Below are 23,304 nucleotides of genomic sequence, written 5' to 3' on the forward strand. Positions count from 1 at the left end.
CAGCGGTGTAGTTGCATGCTATATAAGTAGATTTTATTTAAAAAAACCCCAAACAAATAGTAGTGTTTGTGTTGATTGAAGAAGTAAGTATTGGAGTAGCAGTCTAATTTGAGCATATTGTATCTTTTCTTCCAAGTGTAATCAATACATTCATTCAGAAGGTCAAAGTAGCTACCATTAGTGTCTTGGAATTGGTTCCTTTGGTGTGGTTTTTAATTTAGGTGTGAAAATGGGGAAACCACCAATAACTGCCCTTTTGGTGATTATTCCAGCATACACGTGTACCCACGAAGACCTTTTTAGTGTTCCTTTAAAAAACAAACAAACTAAAACCCACCAAACTAGTTATCTTTTTATAATGTCACATTTAGTTTCTATGCCTTTGTGTCTATTTTATTGCCTTTGCTGACATCTCTTTATTAAATCAATCCGTAGTTAATTCGTCAGTACTACAGTGTGGTGATGCACAAGGACTGTACTCGTTTATATCCCGTTTTCTTTTTGAATATTACTGTACCTGCCTCTGCTGTGGATGTAAATTTGACACCTGATAAAACTCAAGTTTTACTGCATTATAAGGTAACTAAAGTTTAAATCTGTTTCTTGAGTTATCAGCCTTTTACTCATGTAAGCACAATAAGGGGTTTTGGGACTACTGAAATGTTTGAAGGTAAACAGTGCCACTGATTTATTTATTTATTTATTTATTTTTTAGTTACATGATAGCTTGCCTTTATCACAGGATTGTTTTGTTTGAAAAGTATCGAACAGGCTAGGTAGAGTACTATTCAAAATTAATTTCCCAGTTGATTTCTGAGATCATTTTTACACTGTCAGGTATATGTGTGTATCACTTTATTTTCAGATGGCTTTATAGTGAGAGAAGCGAAGCTAAATGGGGTTCTGATGTGTGTCCCTACATGAATCTCATGCTTAGCTTCATAAGTACACTAAGTAATCACTTTTTAAGTGCCGCGTACGTTAAGGTGGGAGTGGGTGGGCGAGTTGACTTCTGGTCAGGGCAATATTTTGCTTTATGTGTATAGATTATTGTTGACATTACTTAAGATTCAGGATATCCTGTTCATACTACCAAGACCTGAGATTTAGTCCATGTATGCCCGTGTTTTAGAGGCTGTGTAGTGATAAATTTCTGTAAACTCACTTCCACTTATTAGCATTTCACATGAAAAACAGTGCCACAGAAATTAAGAAGGCTGCATAGGTAAGGTGGTTATTCAAAGTGAATGTAGGTAGTCACACTCATATGTTAATCCTCTTCTTCACTGAAAGTTTTTGTATTTGTCTCTGTTAATCTTGTAAAAGTACTGCCTGGTAAGTGTCACTTGTATGAAAATTAGCACAGCATTCTCTCATTTGATCTAATTTTAAATTTTTCTTTGTCATTAGAAAAAGAGTTGTGTTTTCCTTTTTTATTTTTTATCTTGTGGATTTTTTTCTTTTTTTCATTTCCGTCATTTGGCGCAAATCTATCTTGGAAGCATGCACCATAAAAGCACCTACACAAACATGCTGACATGAAATAGGATGTTGTTGGTGCATCTGTCTTGACTGTAAGCTTCTAAATCCATATTAGATGGGAATAGCTTTACCTGATACTGGTTTAAGCAGTCGATACCCTGTTATAAAGACAGCAGTTAACTGGTTTTGTGATAGCAGAGTGAACCAGTGAAGCAGAATACCTGTCACAAAATATTCGAGGCTAAAGTGTCCAATTCAGAGTTTTTTTGAGCACGTGTGAACAACTGCAATGAGTAATCTGTCCAGATTTGTCTGAAAAATATTCTGAATAGGATCACTTTGCTTATTATTCTGTATTCTCAGTATTTGTCAGTTACATTTTCAGGTGTGCTTCTGTGTGTGGCTTTTCTGTTGTGTTTGTTTTTTTTTTTTCTTTTTCCAGGAATCTGTCTTGCTTGCAGTTGAAAACGTGTTGAAATCACTGTATGGGCCACTACCTGCTACAGTCCCTGGTGAAAGTAATAAAACAGATGTTACCTCAGAAGACATGTTTGTTCCTAGAACAGAACACACAGATGTGGTTGTTAATGAAATGGGACCATCTGGAAACAATGATCCACATGCTCGTACTTCATTCCTTTCATTCAGCAGTGATGTGCAAAACTGTCAAGCAGGAAAAACCACAGAGATCTGCTTAAATCATCAGACGTTTTGCAGTGATAATGTACATAGTCACCTGGACAAAAAAGAGGTTTCTAAGAGTCATGCCTTTCCAGACAGTTCCTTAAATTTATTGTGTGAGGAGGAACAGAATGGACAGAATATGACCGATACTCAAAGTAATGGTGTTCCCATGGACCCCAAGTCTAAAAAAGACGATGAACATCATTTGAGTTCCGATAATATTGATGAAATAGAAAAAAATGAAGAAGCCTTAGTCCCAAAAGACTTACCTGAAATCTCTGCTGATAGTTGGAGTATGGGAAGTGGGCTTAAAAACTGTCTTGGAGACAACCTGGAACCTGTTAAGATTTTGGTTCCTGAAGTTGGAGGAACAATGAACGAGCAAAGCGAACATGCTGGCGAACAAAGCAATGATCCACAAATCTCAAATCAAAGCATAAGGAAAAGAAATGTGATAAGTGATAAATTTGGACATGTCACAGCTTATGACTTAATTAGTAGTAGAATAATAAGGAAACCCAAGTCTGCAATTGGATTTTTCACTGAAGAGTGGCGTCCGAAATTGATAACTGATAATCCAAAGACCAGCATGGAGGACATCCTGCTGAAAATTGAAGAGCAGTGGAAGAATTTGAATGAAGAGGAAAAAAAGAAGTAAGTTTTCAGGCTGTCTTGCTTCTAAATCTGGTAGCTACCAGTAAGTCACCTGTAGTGAATTAAAAAAATTATAACTTCCCATTTATTTATGAAAAAATAGAACAGAAAATTGTTTTTGACTTTTCAAGATCAGCGTCAATATCGTGAGTTCTCATTTTTTGCTGTGTGCATACGTGCACTGCTGATTTGGGTTACTCATTTTGCCCCTGTGCCATGCAGCAGTTAGTTAGGGACAGTTTTGCTGAGTTATTCAGAGATAACAGGCAAGAGAATGTACTGTTTGAATCCTAAAAACTTCTGTTTTCTTAGGACTGCCTATATATTGTCACTCCCGATGCACTGCCAATGAAAACCAGCATGGTGGTGGACAAGGCACCCTATAGTTCCTCCAGAACTTTTCCGATCAAGCGTTCTTTTTTATTGCTACGAAGTGAGAATTCTCTTTTTCAGGATCTTTTAGTACTTGAACATTTGGTAAACTCCTTTCCTCTAAACTTAGTTCGTATCCCAACCCAGGCTACCTCAGAACTGTATTTATAAAACCCAATCAAGTGACGCTAGGAATTTCTTTTTCCCCTAAACAGCTACTCCAGTGCTGGTTCAGAGAATATAGTACAGTTTGAATTTAAATCTGTTTCAATCAAAACCAAATCTCTTTAGATTACAGACTGAATAGCTTAATTCCATGTTTTTCTAAAGCGAATTGTCACTGAGTTTTTGAAATCCATCTGCAAGTAAGGGAAATATTTTAGCCTAATTTTGGGCACGGATTGGATTAGTTAAAATATTAGGTATAGGTTGTCCTTTATGTGCAACTTACGTTATAGTAGAAGATGAATTAGAGTAACAGATTTTGAGATATTCTAAGACAGTTTTTTTTTTAAAAAAAAACAAAAGCAAAACACCAAACCTTCCAAGTTTTGTTTGTAATTTTATAAAATGTAAAACACCGGAGGGCATCACACAAATGAGGGAAATAGAAGTAGTTCTTCAGTAGTTTAACGTGTAATTATTTGAATGCATATTGTGATTTGTAGCAGGAAGTTTGAGAAATGAAGTTTTGGTTCTGATGAACAAGCTCATTGGAAGTGTTGTGAAAATTTGTTTTCTTCATGTTATGGAAGCAAGGAGAAGGGAATTAAGACAGACCACTGAAAAGGGAATTATACTAGCCCAACAGTGTCATTTTAACACTAATAAGAAATTTGATTAGGAGAATGGCAAGAAAGAGAAGCTATACTTATTGAATTACTGTTAATATATCTGGGGGTTTTTTTACTTACTTTGAAAACATCTGCATTGTTCTGAATACCAGCTATGTCAGAGTTAAGTAAAACCTTTTTATCTACATTCTGATTTATATAATTTAAAGCTCACTAAGAAAGCAGCGTGCCGTGATCACAAAACCATACGTGCAGGAAGGTGTTTTGTCCATCTCTGCATTAGCAGAAATATTAATGTAATAGTAGAAATCTACTCCAGTTATATTCGTGCTTTTAATGAAATGAAACAAAAGGTTCTGCCAGCTGTTTCAGAAAATTTTAATTTGCTCTGCTTTAGCTTTTGAGATTTCATGGTTGCTTTCCTCGTACAACTGTTATGTTTAAGAGTGTGCCTACAGATTAGCTTTATATTAGTTCAGGGAGGAGACCTCTCTGGTGATGAAGTTTTCCTTGTATGTAGGAATGAATGCAGTATGGTCCAGTAGATGTTGAACTGAATGAAAAATTTACCACTAGTTGTATCCGTACGTTTCAGCTTTGGTGTACCTATTCTGATGTTTTAAAATTACCTCAGCGAACAAAAAATAGGAAGAGATACACAGTCATCTTTTCCTCCAAGGCAACAATCCAGAACGGTTCTATGTCTGGCAGAGAACAGGAGTCTTGCCTACCAGATACTCTGGATAAATTGGGCCACCTAGAGGTAACAACAAATGTATATACGTGCCTCAGTTCTGCTGAGCATGCTGTACCTCCAACTTCATGCAAGCTTTGTGGCGAGACACTACTTTTCCTGGGCTCTAGTCCCCCATCCTTCTGTGATAAGGTCAAGCGTTTATGTTACGATGGGTGTGCTTGGCTTCAGCATCTCTCTCTCTGTGGCTTCTCCAGCAGGTCTAAATGAGTTTTAAATTCCTTTGGGGAGCAGTACAACCAACAGATGTCTCGTAGTGACATAGGATAGCCTTTCCAAAACAAGCCAGCATTTATTACTCAACCGGAATGTAAAATGTTATGGTCTTTAGGTTATAATAGAAGAGGAAAGCCTCCATGCATGTCCATGTTGGCAGCATCGTATATCCCCTGCTTTGCAGAGCTGGGATTTAATTTCTTACGCTCGCTCTGCTCTTACTTAATACAGCTTGCGTGTGTTTCTGACCTGAAGATTTCTTGTGTATCAGGCTCAGGTAGGAGCGGGAGAAGTCCCTCCAAGTGCCGTGACAGTGGCAGCAGAAGTTGCGCTGAACATGTAGGAGAAGTTCAGAGCCACACACGCTTTATCATGGGGCTAACAAATTACCTTGTCAGTGCTGTACAGTAATTCTTGAGTATATTTGTACCTTGGGAGAAACATCATTTCAGGTGGCGTGGCCTTTGCTGTCTCTTGACAGGTAAGAGCGTGCACACAGGCAGTTGTTCATGGCTAGTAGTGACTAGCTCATGTGTGGTAGCTTTTTATTGCCTAGGAAACTTTCCAGGCATCTCATGGCTTGCGTCATGCGTGTGTATGCATGATTTCCAGCTCTTTTACAGTGGAGCAAATCTGCTTAGCAATTCCATAAAAGTTCTTTTTTACCAAATTTAACTTTTTAGTTAACGTATTCTCTTTGCTTTGAATGGGGGTAATTTGGTTGTACCATCTGGTCATTGGCCATCCGTCATATCTCCAGCCAAATCCATTCATCTACTGCCAGATATTAATCATGAATAATGGTATTAATAATTGGTATCTGTTGCTCTTGTCCCCAGCATCTGTTCAGTCATGATAGTAGGTCTGTGTTCTCCGCTCCTAGAAACAGTGCTCGTACCTGAAACCTATGCGTTTCAGAGGAAGACTGTGAGAAGCTGATAATGAGCAATTAAAAGCTTTTTTTAATTATTTTTCCCTTCACAAAGGAAGGAAACTCAGAAGTGGAATGTCATACATACTCGTGGAGATAGTTTGAATTGGTTTGGTTTCGTTATGTTAAGAGGCTGACGCTGAGAGGTATCACATTCTGTTCTGAACACGTATGGATCTGCACAAGCGGCCATCTCCAGTGGGAGTTTACTCCAGATAGTCAAATTCATGTGATCTTATTTGTCCTGTAAGGTCTGAGAGACCTTATATTAAAAGGCTTTTGTTGTATGATAAATATTTCATTTGGGTTTAAGAAGGAGAAAGTGGTAAGTCATGAGCTCCATTTTTCTAGTTAAACCAAAGCGGCCTTTGAAATAAGATTTCTTTCTAGTCTTCCACTTCCCTCCTTACACCTAGTTTTGCAAATTTCCTTGACTTTAGGTTTTGTAGCTTGAGGAAAGGATCCTGAATTCACAAAAGCAAAGCAGAGAAGAAACTGTTCTTGTAGCACTGGTTGATTATGCTTGCCTCCATGGAAGGATTTTTGGAAAGGCAAAGGTATTCCTTTGTAGTTTGTAAACCTGCTGTTTTCTTTGATTCTGAACAAATCACTGATAGTGATGCATATGAATTTGCAACACCATCACAATCAAAGCTTGTAAGACTAGAATTTTTCTGGTAGCCTAGTGATAGGCAAGTAGGACTTTATTTGGAATTTCTTTTGGATTATTGGTGAATCACTGAAAGCTCGGTTCTCTTATAGTTAAATATTCTCCTGCATTACAATTGGGTCTATTCAAAACAAAGTATTTATTGATCTGGTCAAAGCTATAAATGTAATTGGGATAAAAAAAAATCCTGTTTAAGTGATTTCATCCATTCATTTTAAAAGGAGCAGATGTTTTTTATCTTAACGTTTACTCCATATTTTCTAGGACATGATTTATTGCAAGAAACTACTTAAGCTGACTTTTTTAGTTAACTAAATATTGGTACCATATGTGAATGCTAGCACATCATAATTAATTGCAAATGGTGACCCTTTTGTTGACCTTAATTTTCCAGCATGCATACACATAATTGAATCAAACTGTTCCAGCAAGTAGCAATAAATAAATATGACCAGCTAAAATACTTATTTCCAATGCTTACATATGATAGTACTACTTTTTTTGTTGAAGATTGGACTGGTTTGAGTTACCTGCTAGAATTTAGAATATCAAATAAAGGCAAAAAGAAGGAAATCAGCAAATCACTCCTTTGGCCTTCAAAAAGTGAGATGTGTATGTAGTAGGCAAGTACAAACTTGGCATCTATAAATGTTTATCTATCTTCCTGACATTTGCAAACTCATTAAGAATCCACTCGGGTTGTAGAGCTTTAGTATGTGGTAATGTTTTAACTATTTAGATGACACCTAGGAGTGGCTCATTACTGAGTACTTTTCAAAAAATCTGTAAGTTTATTAGTTAAAGAATTCTGTGGTAATCATATCTATGCTGTATTCTCAGGCTTTTTATTTGTGGTTAATTTTAGGCCATTTGAAGTCAAACGTACTTCTTCATAAGCCTCAGGCTTTGTTTAATATGAAGTTACTCAGGCTCCGAACTCTACCTAACTGCATGGACTCCCCTTGAAGTCTGTGGAGCTCTAGGAGCTTAAATGACTGTGAATTGGGCTGGACGTGCCTGGGACAAAACTCCTTCCCAAACTATGTATCTGATTGTGAATTAATGTTAAACATAGTCTTTGGGACTGAGGTCAAAAGCAACCTGCTGTAGCTCTTTGTATGACGCAGTCTACTCCTCCCCCTTAAGCAATTCAGGTTTTGCTGGCTGTCATGATGAAGGAAAATTTTCTAACTTGCCATCTTCACAGGGTAATGTAGTAGGTTCACAGCCCTTGATCACTTTCCACCTCTGTCGTAGCAGCAAGCATATGGATGTGGCTACTTGGATGAACTGTGGGAGTTGTTCTTGTCTGTTGGAATGGTTACCTTGCCTCTTTTTTTAGTATGCTAGAAGTTGGAGTTTGGGGTTTTTTATCTGATTATGCTACTGGTTTGTTTTCTCTTTCAAGTTATGAAACAAAAGCTGCCAAAGACCTGGAACGGTACAACAGAGAGGTCAAGAAAGCTATGGGACAAACAGTGCACCGACCAGCGAAGGAGGCAGAAAAACAGAAACCCAAGCTGAAGACTTCCCCATCCAACCAGCAGAAGCTTGATAAGATATTTCATGCTCAAACTGAAAAGAAGCGGAAACCCGAACAGCCTATGAAAATTGTCACAGTGCCTTTTTCGCTGAGTTCCTGTAGACGGCACCTTCAGAGACATAACAAAAAAGATTCAGATGATCACAAGCTTTTCCTGATCCGTCGTCAGAGTTTTCCTGATGTCTGGATGTTTGCTACTGAAAAAAAGCTAATGTTGCTGAATCCATATAGATTGGAAGAAGCCCTGCTACATAAAAGATTACTGATGAATCATAAACTTCCAGTAGAGAAGCTGGACAAGCCAATTGTGTTAACAGACAGGTATAGTACAATTAAGCAAAAAATTTTACGTTATTTCAAGTATCATTTAATGATTATTTACAGAAAGCTCTGGTAAGGCCCTGTTTGCTAATTCTGTGATTATTTGTAGTTTCATTTATTTGTAAGAACAGATTTTCATGTTTTACCTACTTTTACCTTACAGTAAGGAGCTGGCCTGGTCATAATCTGGTTGAAATTTTGACCAGTTTCGTTGGTAATGCAGTGAAGACAAATTTCTTCCCCAGAGGAAAATTAAATGGTCCATGTAACCTCACTCTAGCTAACTTTCCCCCATGGATTATGTAATTGTTATTATAAACTCAGTCACTCTTTAAGATACGTGAATAGTTGCTATTTTGTTTCTTTAAACAAATTACTTTTTCAGAATACTTAAAAAAAACTTGATCACTTTTCATCACTCAACTACTTTTTTTCTCTATTTTTCTCACAGTTTTAGTTTTCAAATTAAGGATTTGGTTTTTTAACCCTTTGGGAATATTTTTTTTTTGCAGTCTTCTTGGTGGATCTCAGTATATGGCTGTTCTTCATGAAATGCAGAAGGATTACCAGATTGTCAATGGATCCAGTTATTTGTCAGATCCAAGGCTTGTAGCAAATGGATTCCAGATCAAAGTGACAGAAGGTATGATGGTTTTAAAATCTTTTAGTTGTATTGGATCTTGTTTCTTCTGATTTAATGATTTAAATGATTTAATGATTTAAATTTTACATCATTGTATCATTTAAAGCACTAACATCTCACTTTTCTTAACATTGAGATTTTATTACTTGGCAAAGAATGTAATCTTCTACATAGAACACTGAGGGATGGAAACTGATAGCAGAACAGAAAACTTTTATAGTATTTCAATGAATGCTCTGAAATCTACATTTTTCCTGACTCTTCTTTTTAGTTCTTTTCTCAAAATGCTGGATGTCAATATCCTTAATTGCCATTCTAACAGAATTTAGATTAAACTGATGAGACTTCCTTAGTCTTGGGGATCCTTACTTGCAGAAGCTTCTGGCAGTACATGCTTTAGCTGACTACTCCTCTGCTCTTGAGCAGTTGAGGAGGTCCAATAAGGAGCTGGGTGTGGGTATTGCCTTACTTTCATATCAGAGTTGTACCACAAAGCCCAAAGGGGCCAGTAAAGACAGGGTGACAGGATCACCATCGCACCTTTTGATAGAGTTCGATGTGAACTTCTTTTGAGACAGCCTACTTTTCGATGCCTCTGTTTATCACAGAATAAATCTGTTTCATATAAGATCCTTCTACCTTAGCAAAAGAGATCAAATGTTTATATGTTTTTCTGAAGAATGATTTATAGAGATGCTGTTGGAGACCCAGGGGCAGCCTACCCAGGGTCGGTTCTGCAGACCAGGATTTCTCTAGTAGAATTCCAAGAAAAGCAAAGATCTTTGGGGGTAGTACCTAGCTGACAGCTCAGAGAAAAGATTTGCTATAAGAGCTGTTAGAAATGCTATAGCTTCATGTGTTACAGATCCCCACATATGTACAGTGATGACAGATCTACTGTAACATATGGGATCTTTTAAGAGTAGGTACAAAAAAGGGATGTAGAGCAACTCCTTTACTCAGAGGCTGGCTCTTGGGAAGAACGGAGCCTAAGCTGTTTTCTTTACTGAACCATGCACAGCAAAAGCAAAGAGACTTCCTTCTGACTGGCTAAATCCCTAGATAAATAGCAAAAACTGTGTGGAAGAGATGTTCATGGTGATAATCTCAGATGAACGATTAGGGAAATAAAGTGGATATTGTAAGAGGTAGCTCTTAAGAAGTTTATTCAGTATAGCAACCCAAAAGCTGAGGAGGTCTATGATATGTCTCTAGGCAAATATGGGAGAAAGGGATTGTTGCTTAGCCTGCTGGCTCACATACCTTTTTTTTTTTCCCACCTCTTGCTGTCCTAAGTTTGCTCAAAATCTAATTAGGGTGAACTGGATGTGAATAAATTGAACGTGAAAATTTGAAGACAGTTTCTAGGCAACAGCGAAAGAGAGTGGTTGACCGCTCTTGTGCTGGTGATGGGAAACTAGTTTTAAGACAGCTTGATGAGTTTAAGAGCAGAATTGTACAGTATAACAGCAAGGGACTCGACAAGTAGTAACTGTCTTCCAATCCTGTGTTCCTAAGTATGTAAAACTAAGGAAATTAAATCTTGTGAGGAAACTGTTCTCATTTCGTTTACAGTTAGTGAAAGTAAAAGTGCTTTATACGCACTATACAGGTTGGTGCACCGTGGTCATGGACTTGATCAGTATCATATGGCTAGTCCATGTGAAGAATGGGAATTAATTCAGTTATTTGTCTCAGTCTTGTATTTTAACTACTTGAATGAAAGGTTAATAATATCTGAGGCTTGTCAGTCATGTTTATAAGCTTCTGCTGATGACATTCAGCCTCTGTTATTAAAAGAACATACATACCATTGCAGATGAAGGTAGAAATACCAGCAAACAAATGGAATTTCTCCCAGCCTTTTTTCCAACTGACCCAAAGATTTTTACTTAATGCTTCATCAGTCCCTCCTTTTTCTTTTTTTCATAAACTCATCCCTGAAATATGCTATCTTCTACAAATATGGTACTATCTTCTACAAATACTTACTAAAGCTGTTTTTTAGAAACATAGATATTATTAACACTTGTTATGTGTTCCTCTCTGGGAATTTCACTGTGCAGTTTGAGGTTCTTTAATTTATAGGTTCTTGTTGTATAATCTTTATAGAAAATGACCTGCAGACCAGGAGTGATTTGTCCCACTTACACCTGAGTATTCTGTAGGATTTTTCAACTTCGAAAGAACAAGTTTGTCTCATAAAACATTCTTCACCATTCTTATAGAAGTGGATTTTTTGTTCACTTTCTGAATTCAGCAACTATTTCAGTCATTTTTGAAACTCAGACACAGCCTGAAAGGGTGGCATTTGCTCAGATGCTGTTGAACTAAAAGTTGCCTCTGAGAAGTTTTGTTTCTTCAGGATATATTGTTAAATTTGTTTGGGTCAGGGGTTGCTACTTCGCATGGTGGATGATACGGTCACAGCTTGCTGCCGTTTGTGGAGAGGTGTCCAGAGTGCACTTAACCCACAGTAGTTGCAGAATTTCATCTTAGCAGCATCCATAGGAGCACACCTGAACCGCCTTCTCTTTGCATGTACCTTTACAACTCATTTTTTCCCAACATTGTGTATGAATTGGATCAGCCTTTGTGTTTGCTATTTCTCGACTGAACTATCAACTCTTTCTTGTTGTCAAGATCCACTGTAGTATAGTTGAGGGTCTATACTTTCCTTTGGGACTTCAACCCTGACATGGTCATATTAGATGTCCCTTTCTAACTGCTGGTTGATTTCTTATTAATAGCCACTAGTGCATGGCCTCCTTTTTCGTCCTGGGTTGAGAGTTTTATTTTCTGTGATAGAAAATTTCCTCTTTCTGACAGACATTCTCTTTTATGTCACAAGCAAAAGTTCCATTTCTTTAGCTTTGAATTTGAATGTGAAAGTGTTATTTCTGGTAACTTCTTCTTGCCAAATAACAAGCCTTTCTGTTGATCCATGTGGATAATTCTGTGATGCCATCGGTAGCTCTAAGATACCCTCCAAAACAAGAACAAAGGGCACTTAGCTGCTACAGTTCCATGCTTGGCAGTTCTGGCCGCAGAAGAAGAGGCTTTTCTTGACCCATGGTGATCTCTGAAGAGAACTGTCAGTCTAGTAGGTTGCATTGATTATTTGTTTAAATCTCCACACATCTTCAGCCAAAGGAGAAGAGATGGACCCTGAGTATAGCTACCCATTATCATATATGAAGTCTACTCATCATACTGAGATACTAATTTGGAATACCTGCCTCTTGCTTTGGTATTGAGCACCTCACTAGGACTGTAAGGACTTGAATATGGGACCACAGATTGATTCCTTATTTCCTCTCGGTGTGGGGGTGTTTTATAGAACTGACTACTTATAAACAAGCAAATCTGAACAGCTGCCTTAATTTGAAAGGTGACTTTGGTAATTTCCTTATTGCTTTGGGCTTGCATCTCAACTGGTCTTTATTAAAGATGTTTCTTTGCAGTTGAAATTCCTATCTTTTGGCAGCTTATGGCACTGAGGAACTTTATAAAAATAGATTTTGATTTTGATAGTTTGTTACTTGAAAAAAAAAAACCACACCATGTAGTATTGTTTTTTTCCTTATTTGGATGACTTGTCTGTAAAGGACAATTTCTCTTATAGGATAAATGGAAGTAATTCATTAGTCTTGCACTAAATTTGGTAGGTCCTGGGTTTAATTCTTGGAAATTGAGTCTTACTCTCTCACAGTGCTTGGAATTCATAGAAATACAATTATACTCTTTGATGGCTGAAACCTTTCAGCCAGTGGGGTGGTTCTGAGCTTTAGTTATTCTAATAACCTACTAGGAGTCTTTCTCACAGGCGTAGTGTGGACACGTCTCACTCTGAACCCTGTGGCACCATGTGACATCAGATGCACGAGCAGACAGAAATTCACATGTATCTGGAAGACTGGGCTGTCTTCTCAGTATTCAGTTGGGGATTATGATATCTGTCCTAAATCATGTCTTTAGCACCTGCCAAAGCAAAGAGAACAAAACAGAACCTGTATAGCAATGCCATTTTGTTCCCTTTCTCATCATCCTTCGTCTTGTGGTCCACTTACTTAGTTGCAGATGCTTCTCTTTCTGACTGAGGAGCCTGTTCTGCTGATTCTGATGCATTTTTGATCCCATGGACAGCAAGACTGAGAGATTCGACCTCAGCTTGAGCATTACCGGTACCGTTAGTTGATCAGTGGTCAAGGCAGTTTTGTTTTCAGAAATTTGTGTCTTCTGTTTGTAAACCCAGCACTCTCCCCTTATTATGAGATCTTCTGCCACTGCACATGAGCAGCTCCTGCCATCTTAGAGTTGCTCTTGGAGTTAGAATTGGGCTGGGTTATTTCAATCAGAGACGGTCTTTTGATCTTTCTTAATGACAGAAAGCTATCAGTTATTTATTTATTAGATTTATTTGCTTAAATGGTTAAATTTTCAATTGTATCAGCCTTATATTTCCAAGATGTTTTTCTTGGCCTACTTCTAGTAGGTTTTTGAAAGATCTAATTAGGTCTTTTCTTCCTAACAAGGACTCAGTTCCACAAGGAGTTTCATTTGTGTTCTGTCATTTTGGTGGGAAAACTGTTTGAACTTCTGGCAATGTTTTCCTTTTTCACAAATGCAGCCTTTGGATAGTTATTTTTGCAAGAGTGCGAGAGTTTCAGGCCTTACTTGCCTACTGTTTAATTTGAGGATAAATCTGTCCTTTGAATGCTCTCTTGTTGTGAGACAAGAACGTAATTTACATTTGTTTTCTGTTGTTCAGAGACTCTGTATGACTGCAGCCAAAGTTGTTCCAAGTATCCTACACCTTGGATGGGCTCTGTCTTCTTGTTTTGATAGACTAAGATCTTTTGTAATGTCTCCTTGTTTCTCTATGTTGACTGCTCAGCAGTCTAAGGAGCTTTCAACTAGACACTCCTTTGGATAGCTGACAGTGAAAAACATGTTGTGAAATAGCTCAGAAAAAGCTTCTTGCTGTAAGTATGTCAGTTAGGCAAAATCAATGGTTTCTTTGTGGAACGTGCCAGTTGTTGTGATTTGCAAAGCTGTGACACTGAGCTCCAGTCCGTCTTGCACTGCCCTCTGGCCCCTCATGTTCTGACTTCACTGAAGCTTCAAGTGATGCTACCTTTGGGAGAGCAGTCTGTTTGCTTTTACTTAACTCAGTATTCTGGGATCTGCAAGGCATTCGTTTGCTGGGTACAGCTTGCAATGACCCCTACATACAGAGAAGCATTTCAGGAAGTAAGATGGATTACTTTCTGTCCAGTTCTTCTTAAGATGTGTTTGTTATATGGACCTTCATAGCACATCTGTCCGTTTCTCTCCGTGAAAGTCCAAGAGAGATGTTAATTCTTGGCTGGAAAGGAACTGAGAGCAAGGAACACGTCTTACCTGTTTTTGTAACAATGGTGGGCCTTGAGCCGTGCTCCAGTGCAGGCTTTTAGGGTACAATTGTCTGCCTGGTAGAATATATGCACCCAACATATGTATATACAAAGAACGTGCTTACAAGGCCTCCACGAGCAGTAGCAGGTAAATACCCCATCTGCCTTGGTAATACCGGCTGCCTTGGCACTTGTAACCAACCAGTGGAAAATAACGCCACTACTTAAATTTCCATGTATCAAATTCCCATTGTGGTCAGAATATCTCTTGCCACGAAGCTTAAAAAGGCCCAACAGCGTTATTTACCTGGTGACACACCTGTATTTAGAAAAACTGTCAACCTGCCCAGTCCTCCTGATCATCTACACTCTTACTTAGTGACTGTCAAATAAACAGTGCCTAGACCTGGATAACAGTCTCATTCTACTAGTGAATGAACGTACATCGTAGTGACTTACGTTGCATGTATATTTCTCTTTCACTTCTGAAATCTTTCACATTGTTATTTGGATTAGGAACATGAATGATCCTTTATCACAGTTTGTTAGATTGCTACAAAGTGGATTAAATGTACCAGTACAAGTTGGGGACTGAACTGTTGGGGAACAGCACAGAGGAAAGGGACCTGGGGGTCGTGGTGGACAGCAGGATGACCGTGAGCCAGCAATGTGCCCTTGTGGCCAAGAAGGCCAATGGCATGCTGGGGTGTATTAGAAGGGGTGTGGTTAGTAGGTCGAGAGAGGTTCTCCTCTCCCTCTACTCTGCCCTGGTGAGGCCGCATCTGGAATATTGTGTCCAGTTCTGGGCCCCTCAGTTCAAGAAGGACAAGGAACTGCTTGAGAGAGTCCAGCGCAGGGCCACAAAGATGATGAAGGGAGTGGAGCATCTCCCTTATGAGGAAAGGCTGAGGGAGCTGGGTCTCTTTAGCTTGGAGAAGAGGAGACTGAGGGGGGACCTCATTAATGTTTATGTAAAGGGTGACTGTCATGAGGATGGAGCCAGGCTCTTCTCAGTGGCATCCAATGATAAGACAAGGGGAAATGGATATAAGCTGGAACATAGGAGGTTCCACTTAAACATGAGGAAGAACTTCTTCCCAGTAAGGGTAACAGAACACTGGAACAGACTGCTCAGAGAGGTTGTGGAGTCTCCTTCTCTGGAGATGTTCAAAACCTGCCTGGGCGCGTTCTTGTGTGATCTGATCTAGGTGGTCCTGTTCTGGCAGGGGGATTGGACTAGATGATCCTTTGAGGTCCTTTCCAATCCCTAACATTCTGTGATCTGTCTCCAGCTTTTTTGACTTTGCAAAAACCATTTGTGACCCAGGCTGAGTGTAATTTATTCTACCTGGGGCCATTACACAAAGAGTGGATTTATTTGCATTATGAATTGTATTCTTCCATGCTCTCTCCCTGTGAAACTCTTCATTTCTTAGACTTGTAGTGGAGGAAAAGAAAAGGTAGCCATGCTGGTTTGGTTGAGATTTCTGAGCACTAAACAGGAATGAGAGGAGGAGCTCTGAAAGGACTCCATGAGGAAGATGATAAGAGGGCTGGAGCACCTTTCCTATGAGGACAGGCTGAAAGAGTTGGGGCTGTTCAGCCTGGAGAAGAGGAGGCTCCGGGGTGACCTTATAGCGGTCTTCCAGTACCTCAAGGGGGCCTACAAGAAAGATGGGGAGAGGCTGTTCAGGAGGGCCTGTTGTGATAGGACAAGGGGTAATGGTTTTAAAATAGAGGGAGGTAGGTTCAGGTTGGATATTAGGAAAAAATTTTTTACTATGAGAGTGGTAGAACACTGGAACAGGTTGCCCAGAGAGGTGGTGGATGCTCCATCCCTGGAGACGTTCAAGGCCAGGTTGGACAAGGCCCTGAGCAACCTGATCTAGTTGGAGATATCCCTGTTCCTTGCAGGGGGGTTGGACTAGATGACCTTTGAAGGTCCCTTCCAGCCCTAACCATTCTATGTTTCTATGTGTGAGCCTGAGCCCTAGAGAACTCACTTCTGATTGGGAGTGAAAGAAGAGTTAGCTGTACAGTAGCAATTGCATTAAAATGTTTTGCAAGGGATGTGAATAAGAAGTGAAATCTCTTACATCGCAAAGATTTGAAAGGTATTTTGTTGGGAAGGTTGTTTAAATGTTTTATTCATCGTTGCTATTCAGAGTGGTACCTGCTGCAGCAGTGGTATCATGTGAATGATAGCATGAAGGCTCTTACCGAGCCTTCAGATATATGACCCGAGTTCTTCCTCTGCTGTGGTAGGAGAAATAACTGCTTTTTGTTTCAGTGGAAGCTGAGTTTGTTGTGATAACATTTGATAATCTACAAATGTTTAAACCAATTACATACGAAACAGTGCCAACACTCGGTTTTAATTTTTTTCAAACTAAATTGTATTTTATTACTAGCTTCTACTTTAATTTCATGTATGTTTTAATTAAAGCCATAGAAGCTTTAATTAAAGCTATGCTCAAGACTAGGAATGCTGCAAGATGTTTTAAGCATTTAAACAGTGCCAGCTAGGATTTGAATTAAGAAGAGCTGAGACATTTGTGATGTGAGTAAGCACACATCATCATCATGAAACATTGGACAAATAAATGCTTCTCAGTTCAAGGGAGGAGCAGAAAAAAAGTTTCCTAATTGTATTGAATTCGTGAGACTAATTTACTAAGTGATTCTACATCAGTTTAATTTTCTCTGAATTGTTCCAGAATAGAAATCAAAGCAGTGTATAAATTACTGTTTCGTTTTCGTATTTTCAGGTGCTTCAGCTACAGAAAGTCATCTGGAAATAGAAGGGATAGCTAATTGTCTGCCATATTATGGTATTTCTGATTTGAAAGAAATTCTGTATGCGGTAGTTAATGGAAATGCAAAGGAAGTATATGAATGTAGGCCTCTCAAAGTGATAAATTACTTGGAGGTAAGACAGAAGTTTGCTTTTAAGTATTGGCCAGCTAGGCTTATAATGAGTCCTTAAGCAGCTTGAAAATCTTTCTTCAGCTTTCTCTTTTAATTAATGTAGTTCAGTTCTAAACAGAAACTACTTTCAAAAAGGAGAATGTCATATCCTCTCTGAGCTGTATGGGTTCTACATTGCTTATCAAAATACTTTCATCAGATACTTGCAAAGACAGTCATCCAGTGTGATATAATACATGTTCACAACTTGTTTCTACATAGGCAGTTTTGGGACTAGAAAGGTACTTCTCCATGTTAGAATACAGAACTGCCATAAAATGGCTTGCAAAGTCTGGAAGGCAGTTGAATCCGGAACAGTCATCAAGATTTAACTCCTTTATAATAACTCTATGAAGCAGTTATAAAATGATTTAAGGTAATAGTTTATGAAAAGTAGGCATTAATTCAAGTTTAATTCTCACGTAAAACTCAATGACATGTACTGTACATCGTGAAAAACAGAAAGTGCACCATTTCCACTTAAGGAAGAAAAATTCCTATGATTCATTCAAAGAAAGGACAGAGATAGACAAAGGGAAACCTTTTTTCCCAAAAAAGCAAGCTGTCACTGGAATTAAGCCATTGAAGTAAAAAACGAAGTCTCACGTGCGGTGAAACCCCTATGCTTCTGCAAATGCTGTGTTCAGTTAACATCAGGGACTTGTGCAGTTGAAGGAGGCACATGCTGACAACCAACAGGCTCCTAAGTCCACTCTGTTCAGTGCAATGGGGACTGAGTTCTCTAGTGCACTGGCAGAGAGGAAACCGCGTGTTCGTCACAAGCAGCCAGCATTATTAGTTACCAGAAATGTGGTACTTGAGTAAAAGAATCTCTAATCTGTTTTTTTACAGAAGTTACTATGCCACAATTGGAACTGAAATGACTCTTGTTAGTATTTGATATGCAAATAGATAAAATCATCCATCCAGAGACAAAATAGTGGGCGCGAAGTTTCAGAGACAACTAATATATGTGGTACTGTTTAAGGCTGGAGTAACTAACAATAGTAGGTTTTTGTCACTTCTTGTCTAGATGTTTCACTAATGCTATCTTTAATCCCAATAGGAAGTATATGACTTGCCATCACAAAAAGTAAAAATAAAAATAAGCACTGAGCTTTTTGACCATTCTGAGGGGTAAACACCGGAAATGCCATTTACTGTCGTGGTCAGAATTGCAACTTTTATTGTAAGTGTCATGTTTGAGCAGGCAGAATGTCTGCAACTTTTGCTGTCTTTTGGTAGACCCAGAAAAAAGAATAAGGTAATGGTTAGAGAAAGCAGCCTTCCTAGGTAGACAATAGTCCACAAGATCTTTTTTCCACTTGGAAGAATGGTAGAAAAACCCAGACAAACAAAATGAGAAGATTCAGATTAAAATGTTGTGAACGCTGCGTCAGGTTTGTATAATGTGCAGGGAGATTGTATGCCACATCCATTTCTGTCTAGGCAACATTACTAGAGTACAGAAGAGAGCACAATGGCAGGAAGGCACATCTTGGAGGAGTAAACGAAAAACCTGACAACTTCTTTTTGAAGTTGCTTCATTCTTTGAGGATGGGTGCTTCAGTAATAGTGTTTAGCAGTCACTTCTGCTTTCTAGTCATCTAAGATAACTGGATACAACAGAATACTTAATGCAACATCAATATTTCACTATAGTATTTTAAAAACTTTGTTTAGCTGACTGTTTGATTTCATTATATTAGTTCTAAAGTTTGTGGTGTAGAGTATGTCTGGTGAACTGGAAAACATCTTCAGTTAATACTGATGCCGACAGGAAATAAGATATTCAGAAAAACAAAGCATCTTGCTGAAGTGGACCCTAAAAGAAAGAGAGTGCAAACATGACCAGGAGACTGACTCTGTGTGACTCCACTGTAGAAGTGTCATGAAATGACTATTAAGATATGTGTAGAGTTGCATTTGGGTTTCTGAGATTCAGAATATTTATCAGCAGAAAAGCGAAGAGTGACCTTTAAACAATGAGTGCTTAATTCCTGCTTTCTGGTAGCCCCAGATTAATGCGTTAAAAAGTGGTACTTTAAAGCTATTGGGGGTTTGTTTTTGTTTTTCCTTTCCACAGGGAGAAGCAGTACGTTTAGCTCGGCAGCTGCCCTTACATTTGTCAAAAGAAGATGTACAAAACACAATTTACAGGATGAAGCAACAGCTTGGAAAGGAAAATAAAGGCTGTGTTCATGGTCGCCCTTTTTTTCATCACTTAACAGATATTCCAGAAGTTGACAAGCACAACTCCACGGAAATTATTCAGTAAATGGAACATTTTGTTTGGGATCATGTTTCTCTTGCTTAATTTTGATCGTTACTCTGTAATTTCAGTATGTTTTGTGCAAAGCTTTTGTATAATGACTTTTCATTATCATATGTTCACCTCCTAGAGACTTTTTTTATTTAAATTCAAACATTACTTGAAAACTGGAAATAAATACTGTAGAGAAACAACTCATCACTATTTTTTTAAAGAATTTATTAAAGAAACGTTCTCAACTGGTTTGATGCTTTTCTTATTGATGCAGGTTTAGAAAATACCAGTATGTCAAAATTTCTTAGATGTGAAGTGGTTAGAAGTTGCTTTCAACAGAGCCTGGCAAAGTTTGTTGTACTAAGGACATGAGATGTTAATTTTCAAAGGAATGCCATATAGCTGTACGTATTTAAATGTGGCATTGCTATGTGCAGTTATTATAGTTACACTTTTATGGTGGTGTATTTCTATTTGGAAATTGCTAGCTCGTATAAATGAGCGTTGAAGTCCTAGTGTCCAATCTCCAAGAAGCTTCTTTACACTTTTACAAAAGTGTGATTCTTAAAAATATGGTACACACTTAAAACTTTACATCAATAAAAACTGGCCAGTGACTTGAAAGACGAAAGGGGCACAGTCACAAGAGCCGAGGTTAGCACTGAAAGCAGATGCCAATACATGTGTGTTGGTGCAGTGCTATGCACAAACTGGGAGTGGGAAACATAAACTGGCCTCCCTTGAGGAGAGCATGGCATAACTAGGGCAAAGCCTGCTGTATGGAGAGCTACTGATTCTGGTAAACTTGTTCGTTCTCTTTCTACCAGAACGTAACATTTACTCCTCTGTTTCAAGTACTTTTCTTGCATGAAGCAATTCTGTGGAAGAATACGTTTTAAAAGTTTGAGGAAAGATCACCTGAAAGTTCCTGTCCATCCCCAGTTGTTCTGTTGTTAGCAAATCCTGGCACTATGAAAATGTGGTGAGACCTAGCTTTGAAGTGTTTCTGTGGCTGCTAAGTAAATGGTTAGAGGTTGCTGAAAGACCTGTGTGCAAGCCAGTTTGTGGACAGGAGTATCAGACCAGATGAGCAAATGTACAATCTGAAAATGTAACTTGCTGTTCCCTTGTTTCGTATCGAGCATTGCTGAACTGGTGCCCTAAGTTAAGAGATCTCATCACAGCAATACGTGACAACCTGTACGTTCTAAACTGAAAGGTAATGGTTATGTTTTTATGCTTATGTTTTATGTTAAAGTAAGTTTGTCCTTTTCATATAGCAGAGAGGCTTATAGCTTCAAACTGCAGAAAGGAAAAACAAGTGCAGAAAGCATTAACCACACTCTGTAGCAGTCATTTAAAATCAGTGGTTGTTTTAAGGAGCCACCCCCATTAATTATAGTGTGTTTGCCTCAAAGTAGCTCTGTTAGTCTTAGGCAGAGTTCGTACGTGTGCGTTTGGAGTGAAGTGCTTAGGGGAATGCTCCTGACAGGGGTAGGAGTACTGTGTGCCCCCACGTAGCTGAAAGGCTGAACTTGATGGTCTGCTTCGTTCAGCAACAGGTCACTGGACGACCAGCACATGTAGACCTCTGCATTCACAACACATGCTGACTTTTGCCCAGGAGGCACACAGAGCAAGGTTTAGGGGACAAAGACTGCAAATGCATAGGAAAGTTTTGGTTATTACCTCTCCTGATATGTGGCAGAATGGTGCAAAGGCCTGAGCTAAGATAAGATACGGTAGCAAACAAGGTGCTCTCTCATCATTACTATTTTGGTGTGTCCATCCTTCACAGCTGCAATGGAGTAGGAGCACGAGAAGGTGCCACCTTCTCTGTTGCTGCATGTGCAAGGTCAGACTGGGAACAGCTGAAGGGCATCAAGTGAAAGCTGTATGATGGTAGTTAAATGTAAATTGGGAAGAAGACGACTCTGGAGGAAGAGGAAGTTTGATATCTACTGCCGTACTGAGATAGTCTTAAGATGTGACCATGAATAATATACCTTTCTGGTAGTGGGCACCAGAGGAGGGTGGGCAGCACAGGGACTGAGGGGGGAAAAGGGCAGGGATTATCAGAGAGCACAAGCAGGATATCTTTCCAAACTTAACTGGTCAGCAAGGTACAAGATGAAAATGTCACTGGAAAGCTGTAAATGTCACTCGGTGCAGAAGATGTGAATTTTTAGAATGGACGTGAGAAGGTGGATGGAGAGACAGGAAGGAGATGTGACTCTTGGCTCCAAGGGAGAAACAGGATCCTAGCCTTGTGGTGGATGCAGAAGGTTATAGTTTGTTTATTTTTATTCTGTTTGGATACAAACTGTGAGAGTTTAGAGAGTAGCCATTACAGTGAGAAAAGCCAAAGGCAAGCTGGAGAACAGAAATTTATCTTCAAACTGAGTTTGTTGGAACTTAAATGAATACATGCACCAATTTTAGACAGTTGGGAATATAATGTGTAATATTTAATGAGATTAATAATTGCTAGTTCTTTTCCAAGAGGTAAAATAGCTGTATCCTAGTTGCTACTGGATCAAATGCTAGTATCTTTGCCAAGACTAGAGTCAACGTTAAGTGCTTTCATATAGTAGTACCATTGCAGAGTACAAGTTGTTTAATAGGTGTTTGGGCCCTAGGTTGAGGATAAAAAGCAATTGGTAAATTGGTATTCACAGGTGCCAAGGTGGGCTTAGTTGCTGTGGAAGCAAATTAGTATCAGATGTTGCTGTGGGTGCAGGTGCACGAGGTTAGGCAGTCAGATGGGGAAGATCTTTCCCTCCTGGCTAAGTTTGCTGTCCTTTACCTCAGAGGGCTGCTATGGATTTCTTCCTTAAGTACAGGTACATAGAGTTTGTTTTCTGTCTCTGCGGGATACTGGGGATTGTTGCGTGGCTGGGTGCCAGCGGTGAGTGCCACAGCCCAGCTTCGGAGCTGTAAGTCTGGGTGCTTCCCCACCACAATACTCGCGGTTGGGAGCGTGAGTTGAAATTTTGAGTTGCTCTGGTACTGATTGGAGATGGCTTCAGATAGGACAGGTCTCTCCTTGCTTTATCCAGGGTGGACAGATGGAAATGTTGCTTTCTGTTTCTAGAGATGCTCTTACTGATGCCTTTGGTGGTGCGTCCATTTTACGTTCCTTATTTAAACAATAAAAGTACCCCAGTTCCAGGTTTACAAGTTTAAAAGAAGTCAAATGGTGTGCTTGATTTAATACTATTGAAAAGGATGGCACGTCAACTTACTGCCGTTGCGTCAGCACCTGATGCCACTGAGATGCTTCATGAAGTGATGAACCCCAGGAGGCTCTCTGGAGGGCATCCTTGTAGTCAGTCTGTCCCCAGCCGCCTGGGCTATTTGAAAAGAAGGAGGAAACCTAAAATGTGCAACAATGAGTAGCCTTAGTTATTGTTGTGCTTGACCTCTTGCCTCAGAGGAAGAAGTGGCAGGTGCGCGTCTCCACGGCACGCGGCCGGGCTGCCACATCGTGGTCCCTTGCAGCTGTTTCCACCACGAGTGACCAGGTAGGGGCGTTTCGGGGACTTCTAGTATTTGCGCTGCCCTCTGCTGGCGTTTTATTTTTGTACGGTTTTGCCCACTTAAAGTGATGG

At 39.2% G+C, this 23,304-nt stretch overlaps 1 protein-coding gene across 4 annotated transcripts in view; it reads left to right on the forward strand.

Moving 5' to 3' along the window:
• The window catches only part of PMS1 (PMS1 homolog 1, mismatch repair system component), a 48,042-nt gene extending 28,154 nt beyond the window's left edge, over positions 1-19,888 (forward strand). For 3 of the 4 annotated variants that reach the window (XM_086615825.1, XM_086615824.1, XM_086615827.1), the window contains 6 exons: positions 436-579; positions 1,925-2,820; positions 7,966-8,421; positions 8,934-9,064; positions 17,229-17,389; positions 19,514-19,888. In XM_086615825.1, the coding sequence (XP_086471951.1) occupies positions 436-579; positions 1,925-2,820; positions 7,966-8,421; positions 8,934-9,064; positions 17,229-17,389; positions 19,514-19,705 (1,980 nt within the window). In that variant the 3' untranslated portion in view covers positions 19,706-19,888. The remainder of the gene's footprint in view (positions 1-435; positions 580-1,924; positions 2,821-7,965; positions 8,422-8,933; positions 9,065-17,228; positions 17,390-19,513) is intronic. The other variant, XM_086615826.1, reaches the window with a different exon arrangement.
• Positions 19,889-23,304: the final 3,416 nt, after the last annotated feature.

This window comes from Tauraco erythrolophus, chromosome 8 (assembly GCF_009769465.1).
Source record: "Tauraco erythrolophus isolate bTauEry1 chromosome 8, bTauEry1.pri, whole genome shotgun sequence".
NCBI lineage: Eukaryota > Metazoa > Chordata > Aves > Musophagiformes > Musophagidae > Tauraco > Tauraco erythrolophus.